The sequence below is a fragment of the Urocitellus parryii genome, chromosome 1 (genome assembly GCF_045843805.1).
Source record: "Urocitellus parryii isolate mUroPar1 chromosome 1, mUroPar1.hap1, whole genome shotgun sequence".
NCBI classification, from domain to species: Eukaryota; Metazoa; Chordata; class Mammalia; order Rodentia; family Sciuridae; genus Urocitellus; species Urocitellus parryii.
Genome location: NC_135531.1, coordinates 169072999 through 169088298, shown reverse-complemented (window position 1 = coordinate 169088298; position 15300 = coordinate 169072999). Strand labels below are relative to the sequence as shown.

Below are 15300 nucleotides of genomic sequence, written 5' to 3'. Positions count from 1 at the left end.
GAGGGGCACCCAAAATGGAGAGGCAGCTCCAGGATGCCCTCTGTGAGGTCAGGGAACCCACCCTCCCCTTCCCCATCCAAGAGATCAGTGGATCCCTGGGAAGCCTCATGGTTGGAGCTCAGCACAGAGTGGTTCCCACCCCTCTGACAGATGCTAGGTTGTCCTGGGTCACCTCAGCTGGGGACAAAGGGGTAAACCTCTAGATGCCGAGAACTTGGGACCACCATATCACACCCCCACATCACATCTGTCCTGACACTAGCCTCAGGTGCCAGGTAGAGGAAAGCCTGCACTGCTCCTGGTGGGCCAGAGCGACAATTATGGGTGATTCTGGTCATATCATGTGTCCACAGGACCAGCCCCACAGCTCCTGCCTGGGAACAAGACAGGCCCATGTGCTGCCACAGCCCGTCTGGGCACACAGAAGCCAATACAGGGCACCCATGTGGCTCCCAGCTTGACCTTGGAGTGAAGGAACAAGGGCAGTTGGTCTAGGCCCAACCAGGGCTATGGGTGGAGGGGATCCCGGGGTACTGAGTTCGAGAGCGAGAGGAGCAGAGAGGAGGCACAGACTGGTTTATTACTCTATCAGCCAGAATACAGATGCACTTCCCAACACAGACCCTGTGTCCACCCTGCAGAGCCGCTGGTGGCCACTAGGCCCTGGGTGTGGCTTTGGGGGTCTGGGTCCCATCCCTAGCCTGGGGACAGGCAAGGCTGTGCCCAGTGGGAGCAGGACACAGGCCCAAGTCCACATCTGTGTCCAGAGCCTGGAGGCTCCTGCAGGCCAAAAGGGACAACCCAGAGCTTGGTCTCTGAGCTGCCCCTGGCCAGGGCTCACTTGAAGGACTTCAGTGCATCCAGCATTGTAGGCACTGTGGTCCTCTTTGTTGAGGACCAAAGTCCAGTGAGGTAGGAAGGGCCCAGGACAGAGGGCATGGCAGGCTGAACCCCGAGCTCAGAAGAGCAGCGCATTGAGCACAGGCGCCTGAGGTGAGCTGGGGTTCCTGAGCAGGTGCTGCTGCCCAGCAGGGTGCAGGCCCCATGCTGCAAGGACGGCACAGTAAGAGTGCCCTGGCCTCCCTGTCTTGCCAGGGTATGTGGCTTCAGCCCTGGGAGGGGGCCAGGGGCCTTATCTCCATCTGGGCGAATATGCAGAGTGACAGTCTCTCCCACAGTCCCCAAGCTGACCATCTGGGTGGAAAACTGTTCTGCCTGCCATCTGTAGAGTGCTAGACCCGAGTGCAGGAGGAGGTCCAAGGAGCACTTTCCACAGGCCCAGCTCGGGCCCCTCGCACGTGGAAGGACAGGTCCTCAGGGCTGTGGACCTGGGATCCCGTCCTGAAGAAGCCAGGTGGACCCACATGTCTGGGTGGGCGCCCCACGTTGAGCAGGATGGGCTGCCCCACGGTGGGCTCACTGATCTCTCTCTGGAGCACGGAGACCTCACAGGGCATGTCGTCGGAGGTGCTGCTTGCTGGGCCACAGCAGCCAAAGGTCTCCCCTGCCTGGGGCACGTAATCTTCCAGGTCAGCCAGGGTCAGCACACGACCATTGTGTGTGAGGATCTTGGGGTCACGACTGCAAAGGCCATCCGTGTCCTGGGGCTCCTCCACCACGAAAGGGCTCTCCCCATCACCCTCTCCTCCTGCCCACTCCGTGCTGCTGTCCCTGAGGGCAGCCCCAGTCTCCTCTGGCTCAGGGCTGACTGCTCCAGAAGCAGCCCAGTCCACACTGCCCCCAGCATCCACATGGAAGACGAGGGGCTCCCCAATGCGGACCACAGCTGGACCCTGGGCATGGGGCTCCTGGTCCAGCTGCTTGTTGTTGGAGTTGGGGTCCCCACCTGGCGTCCCACCAGGCAGTGTGAAGAGCAGTGCCCCCATGCCTCTGGGCACCTCCCTAGCGGGAGACACAGCCTGAGGACCCGACTTCTTCACTCGGACTTCAACAGTCTCCTCAACCTCCACCCACTTGGGCTGGGGCCCTGTGCCCCCTGGCAGGGCTCCGGAGGGGGCCTCAGCCTCCGTCACGTACAGTGTGGGCACAGTGGGCTTCCAGCCTGGCTCTGTCTCAGGCCTGTGAGGTTGCCTGGACCCCGGCAGGAACAGCAGGTCAGGGGCCAACAGAACTGGCCTCTGTGGGCTGGTGGAGCGGCGGGAAGGCGAGCGGGAGGGGGACTTGCTGGGGGACCGTCGTGGGCCACGGGGACTCTTCACCACGGTGGTGATGGTCTCCTCTCTGGTAGGGGAGAGGGCCCAAGAAGAGATGGGCACAGAGATCTGCAGCCTCACCCAGCTCCAAGCCATCAGCACATGCCAGAGACCAAGGTAAGGTACAAACAGGTGAGGAGGGTGAGTGTGCAAACTCCTACACATGCTCTTCAGCCCCACCTGCAGAGCCCCTGGCAGGAAGCCAAGGAAACCAAGCACAGTGTTTCACATGGCTAAGCTCAAGTTCTGCTCTGCTCAAGACATGTGGAGGCACCTAGAAGGCCCATGCTACATCACCCAAGCTGAAGCCTCTGGACACCAGGACTGCACTGTCTCCCCGTCCCCCTCTTCAGCAGGCTTTCTGCTCTGTGCCTCAGGCAGGGTGCCCAGCCTGCTACCAGGAAGTGCCCGCATGCCATGAAGTCCTTGGCAAGTGACAGGCTGCTGGCCTGTGGCCTGTGCTCCTTGCCTCTGGATCTAAGGCAAGTGAGGCCCCATCAGGCCAAGGGGAAGACTGGCTGAACACTGAGCTCCACATGGCCATGTCCCCTGCCTGGCTGGCATCTCCCAAGGTGGGAGGGGCAGAGCTCAAGGCCAACAGCTCAGGAGTGCATGCTGGGAGGGCCAGCAACTCTGCAGCCCTGGCCTGTCTCAGCAAGGGCCCTCAGTGGTTCTGATCTCCTTTACAGGCATGGACAGGGGGAAAGGCTCAAAAATGCCCAGATCCAAGGGTCAGCAATGCACTGGTTAGCCCAGGTCGTCCTCTGCTGCCAGTGATCCTGGCTCTAGCAGGAGCTGAGGTAAAGTGGGCCATGAGCAGGGAGCAGGCTCCAGCTGAGGGAGGCAAGTCCATGGTGCTCAGCTGAGGATCTACCCATGGTCAGGACTTGGTGCTTTGACCACTGCACTGACTATCTCTCTCTCTCTCTCAGCACTTATTTTTATTTCTTGCTCTAACTTCGGGGCTCCAGGAAGAGTTGCTCTGAGGGACGGGCCCAGAGACACATGGGCACCCTCAAGGTGCACAGCAGTGATGAACCCTACATTCCCTATCCCTTGTCCAGGAGGAAGGGAATCTCCTACTCCACTGACTGGTGGGGAGGTTGAGGCTCCTGGTGGCCTATTGAGGGCCAAAGCTGAGGGGGCACAGCCTTCTCTGCAGGACAAAGGTGGGTACTTCCCAGAATGTTTCTCATCCCCAGTCCCCCTCAGGTCGCCTCTGAAGCTTCCCAAATGGGATCTGGCTCCATCTCTACAATGCTCTCCCTGTGGAGGGAAGGGAGCAATAACCTGTCTGAGGCCCTAGAACACCTGCTTGTACCCAGGATGGCACTCTACCACCCAACTGTTCCCATCTGTTGGGTGGCACAGTAGGAGAAGCCTACTTCTGGGGAGAAGGGAGGTCAGGGAAGAGCTAACCCAGGGCCTCATCAATTCTGATGACAGAATTCTTCTGTAGCACAGCTACCTTCAGGACCTTCTGGTGGCTGCTCAGCCCCTGGGGAATGGAGGTTTCTATCCTGGAGCATCCCAGCCTGTAACCTATAAAATCCTCAGCCAGTCCTGCCTACAGCTCCCCACACCTCCACCTGCATACCTCCTCTGCAAGTATCTAGGACTGTCCAGGTCATAAGCAAGCCTACGTTCTGTGAGTTCACCCAGCTCTGATCCCCCAAGTCAGCTCACCAACATGCCCAGATTTTCTACAGCATGAAGGTACTGAAGGACAAAGAGCCCACGGGCATGGCTCTGGGGAAATGGGCTCTCAGTTGACTTCTGGGAGCCACCGTAAGCCTCCTCACTTCCCTGAACCTTGGTTAGGCTTGGGTTTGGAGACTGCTAAAATTCCTTCGTTTTTTTTTTTTTAATTTAGTTGTAAATAGATCTTTTTATTTTATTTATATACTTATGTGCAGTGCTGTAGATCAAACCCAGGGCCTCACACATGCCAGGCAAGTGCTCTACCACTGAGCCACAATTCTAGCCCCTAAAATTCATTTCTAAAGCTGCACTAGACACTTCAAGTACTCAACAGACACACGTGGCTAGTGGCTGCCACACTGGGCAGTGTAGAGAGAATACTCTCACCACTGCAGCAAGTTCTGTTGGATGATACTGTCCCAGACCTGGTGTACCAAGGGATAAGAGTCTGTCTCTAGTCTTCTGAGGGAAGTGGCTCAGTCCCAGCCCCACCCTAGTGGTGTGACTCTGGTGAGCCATTGTGTTGTGTGCAGAGCAAGAGAGCCGTGATGTGTGGAGGGACCTGAGGCCACGGCTGTGGTGAGAAATCTGCAAGGAACTGGTGGCCAGAAGTGAGCCAGGCTGTTAGTGCAGTCACTGCAAGTGGCCAGGACACACAGCAAGGTCCAGGAAGGTTAGTGGCATGCAGGGCACTGCAGTCCGAGGACATGTTAGGAACACGCCTGCACTTACATGATGACGGTTTTCTTGGGGACTTTAGTCGCCTGCTCAGTGACTACAAAGAAAACAGTCAGAATAGCAAGGGTTACAGAGAAGCCAGTGCCTGGGGCTGACTCCCTGATGGCACTGCAGTGCAGCCACCTGCTGGGCTTAGGAGCACTGGCCATGTGTCCCTGGGCAGCCTGTCTCAGCTAGGAGGTCCAGTTTCCTCAGCTACAGACGGGTGAGAGCATCTGCCCCGAGGGGCTGGGGTGTGACAGCAGGCACCCCAAGGATAGCCCACTCTCCTTCCTGAGCGCCACAGGAGCTGTGGGGAGGAGAACGAGCTGGCATCTGTTGCCTACTCAAAAGGGCCCAGGCTTTTCCTCATGCTGACATAAGCCTGTGAATTCCTCAAACATGTAGCCCAACATAGCCCTAAGGCCTAGGGAAAGGGAAGAGTAGCCTGTGGCCATGCAGTGGGCCACCAGTCACAATGGGGCCAGGATGGTTGATGCCTTTGCCACAAAACGAGTTCAAGTCCAAAAGGTGTCTCCAGGGGAGAGGGACACAAGAGTCCTGAATGTGAACATCTGAACCCCATGCATGTGGTGAGTGTCTCCAGGGGAGGGGGCACCAGAGTGTTGCACGTGGCACATCTGAGCCCCATGCATGTGGTGGGTGCCTGAGGTCTGAGTGTGAAGGGCAGCTGTCCCAACTGCGTGGCCTTTCCTGGTTGTCCCAGCTGTTGCCCTTACCAAAGCCAGGCCATGGAGCCTATGTTTCCATCTTGCTGCTGGGGACTGGAGTTCCAGAGAGGATGAAAATCATCTGGAACCAGGCAGCACCTACTCCCAACCACCTTGAGGCCTCTTCCCTTGACCTCTGGGCAGGCCTGGGCTTGACTACTGCAGGCCATCTCCAGGCTCAGCAGCCCGCTCACTGCTCAATGGGAAGGTGGAGGAGGTGGCCAGCAAAGCCAAGTGGCCTGTACTGGGCCATGGTCCCACATCTCCTGGACCAGGGGACTTTCTGCTTCACTGCACTGCAACACTGAGACAGGCTTTCCCTAGGCAACTTATGGCATTTCAAGCTTGTCTCAGATGATGAGCACAAGAATTAGACACTGTCTGTGTGTGTGTGCATTGGAGGTCACACTGGCTACATTTGTGTGCCTGCACATGGATGTACCTTGCATACAAATGTGCACACAGGTGTACTTGTCTGCACACATATGCATGCTCAGACACGCTCCACACACATTCACACACACAAGTGTGTATACATGTATGTGCACATCAGCACATGTACATGTGTTTGCTCAGGCATGTGCGTTTATATGTGTGCATTGTTTGCACAGGCTGTGCTCAGGCTTGTGTGTGTTTATATGTGTGCATTTCTTGCGCAGGCTGTGCTCAGGCAAGTGTGTTTATATGTGTGCATTTTTTGCACAGGCTGTGCTCAGGCAGTGTGTGCTTATATATGTGCATTGATTGTACAGGCTGTGATCAGGCAGTGTGTGTGTGTGCTTATATGTGTGCACTGCTTGCACAGGCTGTGCTCAGGCAGTGTGTGTGTGTGTGTGTTTATATGTGTACATTGCTTGCATAAGCTGTGCTCAGGAGTGTGTGTTTATATGTGTGCATTATTTGCACAGGCTGTGTTCAGGCATGTGTATGTTTATATGTGTGCATTGCTTGCACAGGCTGTGCTCACATGTGTGTATGCATTTATAAGTGTGCATTGCTTGCACAGGCTGTGTTCAGGTGTGTGTGTGTGTGCATTTATATGTGTGCATTGTTTGCATAGGTTGTGCTCAGGTGTGTGTGTGTGTTTATATGTGTGAATTGCTTGCACAGGCTGTGCTCAGGGAAGTGTGTTTATATGTGTGCATTGCTTGCACAGGCTATGCTCAGGCAAGTGTTTATATGTGTGCATTGCTTGCACAGGCTGTGCTCAGGCAGTGTGTGTGTGTTTATATGTGTGCATTATTTGTACCGGCTGGGCTCAGGCATGTGTGTGTTTATATGTGTGCATTATTTGCACACTCTGTGCTCACATGTGTATATGCATTTATAAGTGTGCATTGCTTGCACAGGCTTGCGGAGGCATGTGTGCATTTATATGTGTGCATTGCTTGCACAGGCTGTGTTCAGGTGTGTGTGTGTGCATTTATATGTGTGCATTGTTTGCACAGGCTGTGCTCAGGCTTGTGTGTGTTTATATGTGTGCATTGCTTGCACAGGCTATGCTCAGGCAATTGTGTTTATATGTGTGCATTGCTTGCACAGGCTGTGCTCAGGCAGTGTGTGTGTTTATATATATGCATTGTTTGCACAGGCATGTGTGCTTATATGTGTGCATTGCTTGCACAGGCTGTGCTCACGTGTGTGTGTGTCTATATGTGTACACTGCTTGCATAAGCTGTGCTCAGGAGTGTGTGTTTATATGTGTGCATTGCTTGCACAAGCTGTGCTGAGGCATGTGTGTGTTTATATGTGTGTATTGTTTGCACAGGCTGTGCTCAGGCATGTGTGCATTTACATGTGTGCATTGCTTGCATAGGCTGTGCTCAGGTAGTGTGTGTGTTTATATGTGTGCATTGTTTGCAAATGTGTGTGTGCTTATATGCGTGCATTGCTTGCACAGGCTGTGCTCAGGCAAGTGTGTGCTTATATGTGTGCATTGTTTGCACCGGCTGTGCTCAGGCATGTGTGTTTATATGTGTGCACTGCTTGCACAGGCTGTGCTCAGGCGTGTGTGTGTTTATATGTGTTCATTGTTTGCACAGGCGTGTGTGCTTATATGTGTGCATTGCTTGCACAGGCTGTGCTCAGGTGTGTGTGTATTTATATGTGTGCTTTGCTTGCACAGGCTGTGCTGAGGCATGTGTGCGTTTATATGTGTAAATTGTTTGCACAGGCTTTTCTACAGGGAAGTGGCTGATGGTGGGAATAGGAATCCAGTCAGGAAGCTGTATGTATTTAGACTAAGTTGGGCACAAAGAGGGACAACCTGTGTGTCATCTGCAGGCAAGCTCCTGTGCACAGAAGGACAGGAAAGCCCAGGGCCTCCACCTGGGTCCTCCCTGGCAGGGACCCTGCTTACTGCTCCATCTTGCTGCTCCAGGACACCTTGGGTTGCTAAGCTGGCACTTTATTCATGGTCCCCAACTGCCCCAGACCAGCTGTAGGCCCCAGTGAGTCTGCCGTTACAGGAGGGCTGCAACCGTGCAAAGCAGCATCCTGGCCTGGTGCAGACACTCAAGCCAGGTCAGTGCCACCGACAGGAGACAGCCAGGGCCCCTCTGGCTGAGGAGCCACCGGTTAAGACAAAGCAGCAGGACAGGATTAGGAAGCAGGAGGCACAGGGCTCTGATTGCATGGCCTTCGAGAACCAGCGCTCAGTGATGTGCCTGGCCCCAGTGGGCTCTGGAGGCCTGCTCTTCATGCTGACACCCGCCTTCTTCCAGAAAGGGACCCATCGTGACCAACAAGAGAACAGCTGCAGAGGACACTCCTGCCCCAGTGAGAAGGGCACGTCCCCAACCATGAGACACGCAATGCAGAGGAAGTAGATGAGCCGGTGGCGGCAAAAGCATATATGCATGGTGATGCTGTCCCCGGGTTGTGGGACAGTATTATGTCACGGGTCCCCAGGAACACAGGTCCAATATGGCAGGTGAGGGTCACAAGCCCTCACACAGGGACTTGCCCTTGGAGAAAGAGTCCATGAGGGCCACGGGGGCTTCAAAGTTCCTAGGGTTGGGATCTAGGGCGTTGGCTGGCCCGGTCCTCTGAAGGTCCAGAGGGACAGAGACCCTGTGTGTTGGTCCCTGGGATGGACAGACTGCAGTGGGAACACTCCACAGGAGCCTGTGCTCAGGAATTGGACGACACATTTTCCAACCACCCTCTTGTGGAAGCTGTGGCTCCACCAACATGGGTCCAGCCTCTGCTCTATGGCTCTAGGGACAAGGACTCCCCACCTGCCAAGGCAGCCCTTCCAGGGGGGCAACTCCACCTGGGAGCCAAGACATATAACAGTGGCCCTCCTCCCATCCTGGTGGCCTTGGCACTGGCTCACCCAGATGGGGCCTTGTAATAGTGACTTGTTGTGACCCTGGGAGTGACCTAGGCCAGGGCAGGGATACTAAACCACAAATGCTCTGGCCTCTCCAAGGCCAATTCAGCCTGGTGGGAAAGGGCCAGACCAATATCTGACTCTCCACTCATCAGTTTAGCCCTCAATGGAAACACCCTTCCCCAGACGTTCTACTGTCCTGCCTCTGCCCTCAGTGGAGAAGCCCTTCCCCAGATGTCCTACTGTCCTGCCTCTGCCCTCAGTGTAGATGCCCCTTCCCCAGACATCCCACTGTCCTGCCTCTGCCCTCAGTGTAGACGCCCCTTCCCCAGACATCCCACTGTCCTGCCTCTGCCCTCAGTGTAGACGCCCCTTCCCCAGACATCCTACGGTCCTGCCCTCTGCCCTCAGTGTAGATTCTCTTCCCCAGATGTCCTACTGTCCTGCCTTTGCCCTCAGGGGGAAACCCCCTTCTCTAGAAGTGCAGCCCATCCCAGCTGCTGCCTGCAGGAGGCCTGTGTGACCACTGCCAGGCAGGCTGCCCTGGGTCAGAGGTGACTCCGTGGGTTGTCCTGCAGGCCAGGGGCAGGGCTCACACTTCCCCACCACAGAGCAGCCTCTCCAGCGCTCATTCTGGGTTCCTGGCCACCTTCACCTGCCCCACAGGTGCTGAGACCACGTGGCCTGCAGCCTCTGGGCTCCTCCCCACAGCCTCCTCTTCTAGCCAGGTCATCTGCCCAAGATGCCTGCCCAGCCACCCCTGCAGGAAGTGCACCCACTCTGAGACATGGTGGGTCTGCTGCCCCCCAGTCCTGGCTGGCTGTGCATCTGTGACACAAGGCTCAAGCCTGAGGACCCACCTAGGAAACATGGGCAACAGGCTCGGTGGCACCTACCTTCTATGGCAGCCACAGTCTGCTCCCTGTGGTGCTGCTCCTGGGCCAGCAGCACAGCGCTCTGCATGCACAGCTCCCCACCACCACGAGTGGAGCCAAGCCGGTTCACCAGCTGCAGGATGGACAGAAACCACTCAGGACCCCTATCCTCAAGGGACCTAGCTGTCTCTCGTCCACTCTGGTGGTCTTTAGTTTGAGGTCCCCACTAAGACTGTGTCCCCCAAAGGGGACAGGGCTCCCAGCCAGGGCCTTGCCCAGGCATCTTGCACTGTGCAGATGGCTGCTGGCTGTGTGTGGCTCTGAGCCCCTGAAGTGCAGAGCTGGCTGGGTCTCCCTGCCTCCTGGAACTTGCATGTGGGGCCCACATGCAGGAGGCTGGCCTCTAGACAAGAGCCAGAGACTGGAGCCTGAGGCTCTCGGGGACCCTGCAGCGGGCACACACCTGCTCAATGTCACTGTGTGCCAGGACAGGCCCTGAAGACCAGAGGCTCAGACTGGGCCTTGCCTTCAGGAGCCCCAGCCTTGGGCTTCTGGACAATGAACAGGGACAGGGCAGCTCTTCCCTCTGTAGGGTCCCACCTATGTGACACCAGGCAAAGGTGGAAACTAACACTACTTTTTACATAAATGGATGAAAGTTGAGGTCAGCACTGGGTTCCCTAGAAAGGCAAAAACCAAAGGGCTTCCTTGAGAGGGTGGGAACAATGGCAGGTGGCAGGGCTCAGCCTCGTGTAGAAGAGGAGCAAGGCCAGACATGGTGTGGTGGGTTGGGGATGATGGGTGACAGTGGCCTGGTGTCTCCGGGCCTGTGCCAAGGGCCCAGGCCCTTCCCTTGTCAAGCCCTAGTGGACAGCTGGCCATGAGGCTCCTTGCCCACCCATCTTACCTCGCATTCATAGTGTCCCAGGTCATCCTTGTCAGCTGCTCTGACCACAAGCACCAGCAGGCCGCTGCGGGGCTCACTCAGCATCTGGTACTTGTTGCCCGCGGTCAGCAGGGCCCCATCTTTGTACCACCTAGAACCCGTACCAAGAGTCCATGAGGCAGGGTGTGACATTCCCTGTGCTGCAGAGCCGCTGCCCTGACCCAGATGCTACAGTCCTTGGTGAACCCACCCTCTGGATGCCCACATCCAGCTTGGCCATGCTATCTTGTGGCAGAGGCCCCATGCCCAGTGGGTCTCAGCACCACAATGCCCTCTCTTCAGTGATCAGACAGTCACTGTGCCCAGCCCCGAACAGCTGCACAACCCTTGTGTTGCAGACAGGAGCCTGAAGCCCCTTCCCTGGTGCCCCACCATGTGCTGGCCCACCTGATCTGAGGGTGTGGGGCACCTTTGATGGTGCAGGTGAGCTGGGCATCCTCTCCCTCCACAAAGGGTGAGGCCCGGACCTTGTTCACAAACTGTGGCGGGACTGCAGGGTGGAGAGAGACAAAGAGCCACTCTGATGGAGCTGGGGGTGTCCGAGCCCCCACATTCTTCCTGAGCCCTAAGTGAGCCCATGACCACATAGGGCTTCCACCCTCACATGCCTGCCTGCCTGCCCTTCCTTCCCACCCACACCCAGTCCCTCATCACAGCGAGCAGAGGGATGGAGGGCCCTTCCACCCATCCACCAGAGCCACATGGTGGGCTTGGTCAGGGTGTCTCCCTGCCCCACGGGCCTCCAGGCTCACCTTGCACCAGGATCTTTCCCAGGGTGCTGGCACTGCCAGCGGTGCTGGTCGCAAAGCACATGTAGTGGCCAGAGTCGATCCCAGTCAGGTTGTCCAGGATGAGGGTGCAGGAACCATCTGGGTCTTCGATGGGGATGTGGTGAGGGTCCACTTCCACTGGCTTCCCATCTAGAAAGGAGGAGGGAGGGCTGTTGTCGGGCAGGGACCTTGTAAGCCTGCCCCGGTGGATGAGAGGCTGGGGCTGGCCTGCACCTCTCTGAGTCTGTCTCTGTTTCTCTCTCTTTCTCTCTCTACCCTCTCTCCACAGAGGGTGTGGCCCAGACCTCTGTCTCTGTGTCTCTATGTCCACCTTGGACATTAGCTAGAGGCAGGGCCAGGTGAAGAGACCTGAACCTGACAGAAGACATCCACATGGACAGCTAAGTCCATGGTCGCCCCAACACCCCAGTGTGACTCCCTGTGGACCTCCCATGTGCTGATCATGCCCAGCTCCCTGGCTATGGGCCCATCCTCACTGAATCCCACCAAACCTACAGCTACATAATCCACTGCCTAACACCCCTTCCCTCCCACCCACACCTGATCCCTCATCACAGCATGCAGAGGGATGGAGGGCCCTTCTACCCATCCAATCTGCAGGGGGCTTCGAGATGGAACTCAGATTTCCATGGCTCTGCTGGACACAGGCACCAGGCCACCCAGTTGTGGACAGGGACCTCTGGGTGCCATGGCGATAATGTCTGCATCTGAACTCTGGCCTGAAACTGCATGTGACTCTGAGTTCACACATGGTGGACCCTTAACACCAGCCTTCTGCTCAGGGGGAGCCAGGCAACCTGCTGGGCTTCCTGAGGCCACTAGTGCAATGTGCCCTTGTTGACCCAGGGGCTGCTGCAGGTGGCATGGCCATTTGGTTTGACAGTTAACCAGCTAAGCTGGGACAGCTCCACGCAAAGACCTGGCAGTAAAGCGTGGATGCCACACCCCAACTTCCCAGCCTTTGCGTGGCTGGCAGAGGAAGTGCCAGGCCTTGCTATAGCACAGAGGCAGCCAAGGTAATGAGAAGATGAATCGCAACTTGATGTCCTTGTATCGCCAGCAGAAATGGCCAAAGGGAGCTGGCCGCTAGAGTGATCACCACCAGCTCTATCCACTTGCTGCCCCCGTGGCCCCAGGTGGTAGGCACATACATAGGTCATGCAAGCCCAGCAGCTCTGGATGGGGTGGCTCCGAATGGGGTGCCCTGGGAGCGCTCCCCTCCTGAGAAATAGGGCCCAGCAGAAGTGAATTCAGTCACTGAGGGCACTGACTGGAAGGGATGGGTGCTGGTCTCCAGAGGTCAGCAAGCTGCTATAAAAGCAAGCCTGGTCCCCTCTCTTCCTGTCACTGCAACTGCTCCTTCCCCCTGGCAAGACTCCCAAGAAATCATGAGGCCACCAAGGGGAACCCCACCAGATGGCACCATGCCCTTTGGACTTTCAATCTGAAAACAATCTCTTCACTTTATAAGTAACCCAGACTCAGGTGTCTTGTTGGCACATCAGGAAATGGACCAAGACATGTCGCACGTTCCTGAGACAGACCGTTTCGCGGCTAGAGCCCTTGATGAGTGAAGCGTCCCCTGGGTCTGGGACTTATCCCCTGCCAGACATGGCTGTGAGATACCACTTTTGAAAATCAGCTCTCAGCATGCAGTGGGGCTTTGGAGGAAACCAGATGCCCAACCCAGTGAGGCCTTGTGATCTTCCACTCAGGGATAGGCCAATTGGACTCCCTGAGGAACAAGAGATAAGGGCTGCCCAGCAGCATCCATCAAAAGGAAGAGAGCTTCCTGAATGAGTGGATGTCCCCCAAGGGCAGGGTGGGCTCCGCTCTCCACTCCACTCCCTGATGCAAGGCAGCTGACTCCATGAGAATCTGGATCCAAGGGTCTCCACTCATGGGCTTGGGTTCGCATGGTCTAGCTAAACTGAAGCCCACTGACACGGCAGCTCGCTAGCCTCATCACCCAGGAAAGGGAAGCTGGACTCATTCATTGTTTTGGGGACTGGCCAGAGCTCTGGGCACTCCTGGGCCCTCTCTGCCTGGCCGCCCTTCCTCGCTAGCTTCCTGGGGTCCCTCCCATCTCTCTGGCTTGCCGCCCCTTCACTTATGTTCCCCACCTCTCTGACTCTTGTGAATCCCAGATCCCAAGCCTTGAAGCCTGAACCTCATCTCTTCACGCTCATTCCACAAACTGACCACAGTGTCTCTCTCTCTCTCTCTCTCTCTCTCTCTCTCTCTCTCTCTCTCTCTCTCTCTCTTTCTCTCTGGCACCAGGGATTGAACCCAAGGGCCTGAATCACACCCCCAGCCCTTTCTACATTTTATTTAGAGACAGGGTCTTACTAAGTTGCTTAGGGCCTTGCTAGGTTTCTGAGGCTGCTTTGAACTTGCATCCTCCTGTCTCAGTCTCCTAAGCTGCTGGGATTGTTTTGAGGGCTGTGCTAGACCTGACCCATAGTTACAGACACACTGTATGCCAAGGACCTGCCTGCCATCTCTCACCTCCAGACAGACATCTCTCCTAAGCTCTAGATTTATTCTCAAGCTATCCCCTCCATAACCACCTGGAGCCCAGTGGGCACCTGGATTCTTCAAAACCTCACAAATCTGGGTTTCTTTCCTCCCTGCCCACCTCAGAATGTACCAGCCTGCCTCCATGTGGGTCTGCCCCACCTCTGTGAATAGGACCAGTGGCCTCTGCTGTCCACAACCCCTGTGCTGCTCCCTGGATTCCATCTCTCTTCCACACACCCCATGCAACCCATCAGCAAATCTGGCTGGCTCTGCCTTCAAAATGCATCCAGGATGCAACCATAGCCACCACCAACATGATGCCATGTCCCTAAGAAGGCCCTTGGCACTACAGCCAACGTGACAGATGACAGATCTGAACCATGCCCCCTGCTGCTCACAAGACCATGGAGTTTCCATGTAGTCAACGCTCCATGCTGCCCAAAGGAATCATGTTGATCCCTGGCACCAGGAAGGTGCCTCAGGACCCGAGAACAGTCTGCCAGGGAAGAGCCTCGGATTTTCTGGAACCTTGGGCCACAACAGATGGGCTAGCCTAGGGGTTTGTGGCTCAGGGCCAGACTGGACACTCTATTTTACAATGGCATTCATGGAGGAGGCTCTGGCCCATGCTAGCCTCTACACCAACTAGGAGATTCCTGGTGGGTGACCCGGGCCACGCTGGCATCTATGCCAATGAGGAGATTCTTAGTAGGTGACCTGGGCCACACCAGCATCTATGCCAACAATGAGATTCCTGGGCGGATTCTCAGGCCATTCTGTGTCTATGCCATTGAGGAGATTTCTAGTAGGTGACCCAGGCCATGCCAGTGTCTATGCCAACGTAGAGATTCCTAGTAGGTGACCCAGGCCATGCTGTGTCTACACCAATAAACAGATTCCTGGAGGATGCTCCAGGCCATGAAGGCTTCTATGCCAATGATGAGATTCCTGGTGGGTGACCCGGGCCATGCTGCTGTCTACACCCATGATGAGATTCCTGGTGGGTGACCAGGGCAATGCTGGCATCTCTACCAATAATGAGATTCCTGATGGATGCTCTAGGCCAAGCCAGCATCTACGCCAACAAGATTCCTAGTAGGTGACCCAGGCCATGGTGGCATCTATGCCAATGACAAAATTCCTGTGGGTGACCTGGGCCATGCTGGTGTCTATACCTTTGACGAGACTCCCAGTGGATGACTAGGGCCACGCTGGTGTCTATGGCAATAACGAGATTCCTGGGCCACACTGGCATCTACACCAATGAGGAGATTCCTGATGGATGACCCAGGCCACACTGGCGTCTACACTAACAATGAGCTTCCTAGTGGAGCTCCATGCTGTCTTCTATGCTAACGTGAGATTCATAGTGGGCATCAGGCCATTAATCTTGACTTCAGGAGGACTAGAGCCTGAGGTCAGCCACATGAGTGGTCAGCCATGCAGGTCTGACAGAGTTCTAGTGACAAATG

At 56.1% G+C, this 15300-nt stretch overlaps 1 protein-coding gene across 1 annotated transcript in view; it reads right to left on the bottom strand.

Annotated features, from left to right (window-relative positions):
• LOC144249108 (obscurin-like) overlaps window positions 1-15300 on the bottom strand; it is a 119831-nt gene that overhangs the window by 8714 nt on the left and 95817 nt on the right. Inside the window, 5 exon segments of the mRNA XM_077791302.1 lie at window positions 8011-8028; window positions 9593-9704; window positions 10479-10608; window positions 10905-11007; window positions 11270-11437. Coding sequence (XP_077647428.1) covers window positions 8011-8028; window positions 9593-9704; window positions 10479-10608; window positions 10905-11007; window positions 11270-11437 — 531 coding nt within the window.